This window comes from Vicia villosa, unplaced genomic scaffold (assembly GCF_029867415.1).
Source record: "Vicia villosa cultivar HV-30 ecotype Madison, WI unplaced genomic scaffold, Vvil1.0 ctg.003413F_1_1, whole genome shotgun sequence".
In the NCBI taxonomy this organism is placed as follows: domain Eukaryota; kingdom Viridiplantae; phylum Streptophyta; class Magnoliopsida; order Fabales; family Fabaceae; genus Vicia; species Vicia villosa.
The window spans coordinates 190943-200263 of record NW_026706200.1 but is presented as its reverse complement, the minus strand read 5'-3'; the positions used below and the strand labels follow the sequence as shown (position 1 = coordinate 200263).

At 38.0% G+C, this 9321-nt stretch overlaps 1 protein-coding gene across 1 annotated transcript; it reads left to right on the top strand.

Moving 5' to 3' along the window:
* Positions 1-6371: 6371 nt before the first annotated feature.
* On the top strand, positions 6372-8347 carry LOC131640946 (uncharacterized). Its single transcript, XM_058911297.1, has 2 exons — positions 6372-6806; positions 6857-8347. The coding sequence occupies exons 1-2, from the start codon at positions 6372-6374 to the stop codon at positions 8345-8347; spliced, it is 1926 nt and encodes a 641-aa protein (XP_058767280.1).
* The last annotated feature ends 974 nt before the right edge of the window (positions 8348-9321 follow it).

Below are 9321 nucleotides of genomic sequence, written 5' to 3'. Positions count from 1 at the left end.
TGAGAAGTAACTCCAATGGAATGCGTATGCAAGTTTTGAAATCGAAGTTCGTTATGAATTAGGACTGGATGGTTTTGAAAAGAATGCTTGAAGAAGCATAGTGATTAGAAGTAGTTTTAACAAACATAGGAGTCAGTATAACAAATTCCTGCTTAGCATGCTTTCATGGTTAACCTTGCCTCAATTAGGACTTTTAAATGTTGTAACTTGGCCTGGTTCATGTTTTAAGAAACAATGGATATAAGGCTCAAAATTTATTTAACCCACCCCTTTCTCCTTGATGTTGTCCAGATCCTAAAATTCGCCTAATTCAATGAATGCGCTTTGTTTGTAAGAGAATCGTTTTTTTGTTTTTTGTCTTTTTGATGTTTAAGCAAAAGCCTTAGTAGAGATCCAAGCATTGATGATTTAGCAGTCACAAGTTTATCCTTTGTATTTCACCTTTGTTTTTATCCCTTATTTTTGCATGAGCTAATTCTTTTGAATTTGACCCATCGGGATGCCCTAATTTTGCCTAAGTCGTTTTTGTTTTCTTTTATGAAATTTACCATTTTGACTTAGCGGGCGTTTTTCTCCTTTTTCTTTTGAATGCTCCTTTCGAGATTTGATCCTTGGATATTGAATGGTGACGGCTATGTTGATTTTGATTTGTAAGCTTCACCTTTGATACCTCCTCGATCTTGAATGATGTAATGAGGAAGAAGATGTTGTGAATATTATCTCCATTGCTTCCTCAATCTTAGATGAATGCGAGGAAGAAGATATGCTTGAACCTTTGCTTTGCTCGATCCTTATGCTTGAACCCTTGCTTGGCTTGATTGATTCTCTTGACAACCAAAATACACCATTGAATTAATTGAAATCTACCCTGCCCCTGGTTAAAATCAAGGTTTTTTTTTTAAAAGTAGAAACAAAACTCCAACTCCTGGCTCGAGGGGGTAACAAGGGATTAACATCCTTATATCTCCACTGTTTGAGAATGGAAACAATGCCTGTACATCCTCGGCTTGGTCTTACCTTGAAAGCATACGTTTAGCTGGACTTAGTCATTTGTATTCGTCATTCTCCCTCAAGTTTGTTAATAACCCTAAAAATAGGAGTGTGTGACTGGAAAGTCATAGTAGTGAGTGAATGAAATGAATGAATTGATTCCAAAACCTGCATGGTCATCCCATTAGAATTGCTAATCTGAAGGTACAGCTTTTATCCTGAGTAACACTTAGCGGCCGTAAGGGTTGAAATTGTGAGCACGGTAAACACCTATTGATCCTAGGGATAATCACCTTTGTAGATCCACTGACCTTGTTTTACTCCTTAGATTCTTAAACTTGTAGAAGTGAGGGCAACCTCGAATTTTCTTTGGACATGTCAAACCTGGCGGGAATAAATCGTTAGCGGTGGGTTTTCATCGTATCGGAATTTCATGAATTTCCTTTGACTGAACCTCTTTTGCTTTTCCTAAGGATAGTATCACCTATGACCCTTTTTTTCTTGGTGTGGGGCTGACATATGTCGAATTCCCTCCATCGTAGTTATGCCTCTTTGTTCAGGATATTGCCCCAGTTGGACTAATCCTTGCCCCCAGGTTATCGTAGAGCGTCCTCGAAAGTTTGATATGTTCTAAGATGAACCCCTTTATAACTAGATACATCTTGAGTGTATCTATGAGGGAACTCTTTGTTGAACTAATCCTTGCTCGATGACAACCTTCGTTGTGTTCATAATCCTGTTATGACAAGGCATGGACATGCGGCTGGCATGGCGAAAGACATCCTCTTTTTTTCTTAGTAAGACTAAGGTCATTCTCAATTTATCCTCCTTTCTCCATAGTCTACGATCCTTTGATTTTTTTTTTTGCGAGTCTCAGGAAATCGGCTAGCGCGGTAAGTGTGGATGCGGGTGAAGATGCAAATGTAAATGTAGATGCAAATGTATGTCAATGCAAATGCATGCGTATGCGAGAGACTCCTTGTATTATAACTCCATGTATGCAATGCAGACGTGTAATATATGATCCTAGGGATAGCCTTAGAGGCGGCATTAGACCCTCTTGGAATCTTTGCAGGATAAATGTTATGACACGCTAAGGGAAATCCCTTGGATTCGAGAGTATGCAGAAGATAGCGGCTAGTGACCGTTCAAGACAGTCACTAAATCTCAAGGCCATCGAGAGGCCAATCAACGTGTACCAATGAATTTGTCCCTCGTGGGAAGGTTCTCTATGCGGAACACAACCTATCTAAGGACGATATGGACGAAGAGAAATCCCTACAGGCTAGGGATGTGATGTGTAAATGGAGATCCAAACCCTACAAGTTAGAGGGTGCGCGGGAATAAGCATGGAGTGGCCGTTCAGGACAGTCACTAGATTTCATAGCCATCGAGAGGCCAATCGAACGCATGCTAGTGAAGTTGTCCTTCGGGGAAGGACGCGTCATTGTGAAAACACGTGGATGTGACAAAAAATCCCTATATACTAGAGAGTACGTAGTAGCAAGCACGGGGTGACCGTTCACGACAATCACCGAATCGCATGGCCATCGAGAGGCCAATTGACGTGCGTTAATGGAAATATCCTTCGTGGGAAGGACGCGTAGTTGTAAGAATACAAGGATATAAAAATAAAATCCCCACAGGCTAGGGGATGCGTAGATGGTGATGTCCTTCGTGGGAAAGACATGGTCTTTAGGAATTTGTGTCCCTACAGGCTAGGGACCACTTAGGAGTACCTGCAAAATGGCAATGCATAGATATTCGAAGTATATATGTTGCAAACACATAATAAGCACATAAACACAAAAGTCCTAGGTTCATAGGTTCGACGTAACGGCTCTAGGGAGCCTACCCTTTTTTTGGGAGTGTTCTAGAAGGTCTCATGGGGTCGTTCGTAGCCTCCGAGACTTTTTGTCTCTTCGGATTTTAGAACAACTCATTTTATCCATGAGGTTCGAATTTTTGGGGTAGGTTCTCGGAGAGATCAGCCAAGTATCCAGTCCTGCCCTCAACAAAGTCAAGCCTCGTTTTGGACATTTCCGAATACTCAACCCACTCCGAGTGGAGTTATCAATGAGACTCGTAGGAGATTCATACTCCCCTATTGATCTCAAAGTTAACTCCCACACTTAGGGTTTAAACAAATAATTTATAATATCCCGACAATATAAAAAGCAGCAATTGTATATAAGCGACCAAAGCAGTATTTATTTAAATTATAATAAAATAAATAAATAAAATTACTGTAAATAGATGTAGATAAATAAACAAATGAATTTAAATTCGAATATTTAAAAATAAACTAACCTCGAAGTCCCGCCGCTTATAATTTGACAATATAGTATGACAGTAATTAAATAAAAATTTAAATTACTGTAGTTTAAGGCTATAAATAAATAAATAAATTTAAATTTAAATATTTAAAAACTAACCTTGGATTCCGGCCGCTTATAACAATGCAGTAGAACAAATATTTAAATAAAATATTAATTTAAATTGAGGTGAAATAAATGTATTTATAAATAAATAAATAAATAAATAAAAATTTAAATATTTATATAAAAAATAAACCCTAAAATTGGCGAGTTAGCCAAACCCTAAAAATGGCAAATTGGTCAAACCCTAAAAGTTTGCCAAACCTAAACCCTGCCAAAACCTATAGGAGCATAGTAATTACCATTAAGTGGTCCCCAGCAGAGTCGCCAGCTGTAGCAACCTGCCTAAAAATTTTAACTTTAGAGTCGCCACCTATTCTGAAGGGCGAATAGGAAACCCTACGCAGTATAGAGATCAGGGTAAGATACTATATTCAGGTCGAGGGAAGGTATTAGGCACCCTCAACCCTTTCCTATTGGCTTTGAATCTAAGGTAAAGGTTTATGGCAAGGTTTATAGCTGAGGAATTGAATAGGGGGGAAATTGAGATTTTGAGGAAGGGGACTCGCCTTGTTACCAAGTGCCTACGTATCTCCTTATGGAGAATCAGAGTCAACGTAGTTCGGGGGACGGGTTGTACGCCCTTAAGGTTTGAAATTTGATTTGAAGGTTTGAAGGCTTTGAATAGCCTATCGCAGTTTGAATTTGATTTGAAAGGGCATTTTGAGTTGCCTAGGATAAAAATCCTGTAGTATCGTGGTTTAGTGTATTTTAGATGTTTCGGGCGTACAACCCTGATTTGGCACAATTAACCGCAATGATCAATAGGTTTGATCACCATAGTTAAAAGATTGGGGTTTTGCACCATTACCAATTCAAATCGATTGATTCGATTATCACTAATAATGAATTAAGATATTTTTTAATAATTTTTAATAATTAATATGTATCATTACCACTCGTAATCGATTGATTCGATTAAAAAGAGTAATGAATTGAAGTGAAGAAAAGAGGCTAATCATCGCAACCAATAAAAATGGTTGAAACCCTTTAGCCAAATAAGTTTATTTTATTTTATATTCAGTTAAATGGTTGAATAACTGGTTATGGATTATTACCCATCGCGACCGATTAATTCCGACGAAACGAATAACAATTAAATTCCTAATATTTTGGCCAAATGGCCAATGGGATTGGGCGAACCCTAATATGTGGGTAACTTTTATAGGGCTTGTTGTGATTAAAATATGATCAAAATAATTGGGAAATAATTCTAACCCTAATTAAATTATCCTAATTATACAATAATCCTAATTAAAATTAATCAAATTAAATTAGTTAATTTAAACCGTAATTACCCAATTAAAATTATATGCAAAACTAATTTGAATGATTAAAAGAAAAGGGAGTTTATAAAAATAAAATAGATAAAAACATTTAAAAGGAACCTGGTGAGGAATCCTGTGTGATCTCCTGCTGAGGGTGTTCCATGGACCTTCAACTTCTTTGAACGCTAGATCTTATACAGACTTGATCTGATGATGCTGGATTGATAGTAAAGGAACAAATGATTCGAAAAAATAGAACGTATGCGTCGCTGGCCAGGATCGAACCCCTGTCTTGCACCACCAAAGACTTTGCGCATACATTCCTCCACTGGGCTACGCTCGCTCTGCTGATAGTGATACGCGCGCAGGAATTAATGTAAGCAATGCAATCAAATAAAAAAATTTAAAACAGAACCTTCCCCGCGCCTTGCCTTCTTCTTCATCGTGAAACATATTTTCAGAACAACACACAGACCTTTGCCTACGGTTTTTAAAGCATAGCCATATCCCGTGAGTTCAGGGAGACAAATCCGAGAGCGCTGGGCAATGGAGAGTATTGCAACACGTTCAGAATTCTCCAGTGAGTCTGTTCGGATATCTTTTGTGGTCTGAATCACGACTAAACTTTGTTTGCAACCCCACTCCTTTTTGTTTTTTTTTCGTTCCTGAGCAAGAGTTTTTGCGGCCAATCCTCCCCCTCTGTCCGTAAATGTTCTAGGTTTATATATCCTCGCATTAGGTTAATCAAAATGGTAAGAATTGATCATTGAGTCCGATTGAGAATTGATTAGAAAATCTCATATAATCTTTCCATCTTTGTCTCAGGTTCATTTTCCAAATAAACCCCCCATGGATTCCCTTGTATTTTGGATGATGATGCTGAAGATTTGGTTCAAAACTGTCACGTGTTCTCTTTCTCTTTTTTTTTATTTCATTTATATTATTTATTTGATAATTAAATAAAACCTAAATAATAATTCTATTACTATCCCAAAAATAGACCTAACATATAATTACTAAAATTTAATTAAAAATAGTAAATCTACTTAATTAAAACTTAATACTACCTAATAATAATTCTAATATTGTTAAAAAAACCTAATATTAACAAAATTAATAATATTAAATGTTAATGGTTAGTCGATGCCAATAATAATAATCAAGACGAATATTAGTAAAAAACCCAAAATACCCTCCCCAAAAATGATACAACCTTTGTAGCAATTGGGCCCAACGTTTGTGGTCCTAAAACGCCTATTAATTACGCCTTTGTTTTAATTCAACCTTGTTTACAAGAGGACGAGTTTGACAATAGGAATGTCAAACCTTATAACTCTCAATTTTGAACCTTGATGAATTAACGGACGTAGATTCAATCGGGTAAATTTTGGGGTATGACAGTATCAATAGATTCCTGCTAGAAGAAAGAGTAAGCCTTATGATAGACATTACTGATCGGGAAAGAAAACTAAATAAGTCAAATATGCGCAATGATTCTAAAAGTCTATCTGAAAGTAATGTCATAGAGAATGTTTTAACAACATCTGAAGACATTGTGAAGGTAAAGGGTATGTTAGGTATTTGTAACCAAAACATATTATAGCAATTAACCTATGTGGGGGAATACTTTTTGGGCTTTTTAAATATCCACGATTTGAAACTTCCCTCACTCAGTATGCATATAAAGCTCCCTCGCTCTCCTATTCTTCTACAAACGGAAAACATCCCTGTTGGTCCTTCTCGCTACTTATTAAGGTTGAACTGCTCGGATTCTTCTCACAAGTGTGACACAAGTTATGTCTCAAAGAGTTTCAAAATGTCTCAGCAATCGTGTGATGCATCTCCCGTATCTGACTCGGCAACACCGGATGAGTCCTCTAACTCTAATAGGAGTCTGGAGGTTGTACCTTTAAGGACGATTAGTAGTGATGATGTAAAGGCCACAAAGCCTAAAATAGCACATGCAAAACGGCCCAAGGAGGGTATTCATAACAAGGGCGCCAAACCTTCTGCATCTAATACCATAGAGGAACTTACTAAAGAAGGAACCAGATATGTTGATAAAGCAATTACCAGAATTGTTACACGCATTCTGAATGAAAATCATCAAGTTCCTGGGATATCTGTCCCTCTTCAAACCATAATGCCTGATCCCTCAAGAACACCAGTAAGGCTGAAGTTGCTCACACCTCTGGTTGTGACCCAACTGAAGAGGAGATCATTACGAATGGACAAGAAGGTGTTGAGAATACCAATGTTACTGAGGATGTCAATGACATCGAAGAGAATAAGCACACTAAGGTCAATACTGAAACAGGTACCAATGTGGTAGACTTAGATGAGAATTCTGACGACGAGTTGCTTGCCTCATTAAATCCTAGTGTAGCCAACAGGCTGATGACTAGAAGAAAAGCCAAAGCTATTTCCCAAAGTTCCCCTGAAAAGAATGCAGAAGCTAAGAGCACTGTTAAAGACTCTGTCAAGAAGAAGAGTACTTCTGCTGGTCCTATCAAGAGCAGAGCTATGGCTAAGAGTGTAGGGGTTGGTCCCTCAAAGTCCTGGAGCAAGGTTGTTCCAAAGAAAAGAAAGGAGAGGGAAATTGTTGAATATGAGTCTGATGTTGAAGGGGATGTCCCTAACATTCCATCAAGGAAGAAGCCTACAACAAGCAAGCTTGCTGCAAGTATTCCTGAAAGACCTATTGATAATGTGTCATTCTACTATGCCTCTAGTGCCAGCAGGTGGAAATATGTGCTCCAAAAGAGACTGGTTGTTGAAAGGGATTTGGCTCCAAATGCTCTTGAGAACAAGGAAATCTTAGAGCTAATTCAGGAAGCTGGACTATTAAAAACTGTGTGCAACCTTCCCAAATGTTATGAGAGGCTGGTAAAAGAATTTATGGTGAACCTATCTGAAGATTGTGGAAACAGCAAGAGTGTGGACTTCATAAAAGTGTTTGTGAAAGGTAAGTGTGTTTCGTTCTCTCCTTCTGTGATTAATAACTTCTTGGTAAGAACAAATGAAGCTCAACCTGAGCTTGAAGTGACAGACAACAAGGTTTGTCAAGTGATCACAGCCAAGCAGGTAAAAAGTTGGCCCTTAAAAGAGAAACTAACTGCAAGTAAGCTGTGCATCAAGTATGCAATGCTTCACAAGATAGAAGCAGCTAATTGGGTACCAACAAATCACAAGTCCACTATTTCAACTGTTCTTGGCAGATTTTTGTATGATGTAGGAACAAAGGCAAAGTTTGACTATGGAACATATATTTTTGACCAAACTATGAAGCATGCTAGAAGCTTCAGTGTTAAGGGTCCAATTGCCTTTCCATCCCTCCTGTGTGGCATAATTCTGACTCAGTATCCCAATATTCTCAATGAACATGATGTAGTATGCAAAAGAGAAAGCCCATTGGCTTTCATCTATAAATTGTTTCAGGGTACGCATGTTCCAGACATTGTCATGACATCGGCTGAAACATCCAAGTCTGGAGCATCAGCCAGCAAAGCAAAAGTCATAGCAATGTTAAACGAGACCTGCAAAGAGCTGGAAGCTAGGAAGATATCCCTTGAAAAGATGATAAGCACTCTGGAAATGGATGAGAATGACGAATTTGCAGATGCTGTAGAGATGGCAGATGAAGATGAATAAGAGAAGGAAGTAGAACCTGAAGAAGATGTGGAAGAAGTGAGTACCAGTCCTACTGATGGCTCTGAGAAAAGAAGTTATGCAGACACCTCAAGTGGGTCTGACTCTGGGCAGTAAATGCGGCTAGAGTTCTGTTTGTTTCTTTTGCTTTTTTTTGTTTTTTTTTTTGTTTTGCCCTCTTTCGTTTAGTTTTGTTTGCATTTTATTCGATTTATTTCAGTTTAAGTTTTGTTTGAACCTATTTGAATTTTGGAGAGAAGACAGTAATTTGCTTTGGCAACTTTTATGGCCAAACAAGGGGGGAAGTAGTAACGTCACCCCAAGACAACAAGTATGGTGTTGTGTGATCAATAAATCTGATGTGCTTATTTTTGTGTTAATCTGTTTGTGCTTGTGCTGCTCTTGTGGTGTGGTTGGTTTTGATCTGTTTGAGCACTGTGTGCATACTAGTGGTGTATGTTGTCTGTACTGTATTAGCTCTGTTTGTGTTTGCTTTGTTTCTGCTGCAAGTGTTTCTCTGATATGGTGTGACAGATTGTTTTAGCTAAAAATTTGCCAAAGGGGGAGATTGAAGATGTTTTTCATGTTGGTTGCATTTATGGTAAAACATACCTGAGTGTTTAATGTCTTGACTGATGTCATGACATGTTTGATATTGTGTTATGCAGGCTGCATATGTGTTAAGCTAATACGGGTTATGTAGTGAATGTCATGAGCGATGTCATGACATCCTTGTGTGACAGCAGGAGCTGTTATATTTTATTAATTGTGTTTCTTGATTTCTCTCAATCTACAATTTAGGAAACCTTTTATTGTGTGCTGAATATTTCGTCCAGAAGATTTCGCTAACAGCACATACTGTAAAAACCAGATGGCGTATAAATTAGGTTAACTTGGTTAACCCTAATGTGTTTCTAAAAAAGCCCAAGGCCCAAGAGCTGCATATAAAAAGTCTACAGTCCTAATTTGGAACGAAG

Bases quoted from the DNA above. Each gene is read 5' to 3' on its own strand.
- LOC131640946 (XM_058911297.1), top strand. From the start codon at position 6,372: ATGCATATAAAGCTCCCTCGCTCTCCTATTCTTCTACAAACGGAAAAC. The intron at 6,807-6,856 runs GTTCCTGGGATA...TGATCCCTCAAG, and splicing joins TTCTGAATGAAAATCATCAA to AACACCAGTAAGGCTGAAGT.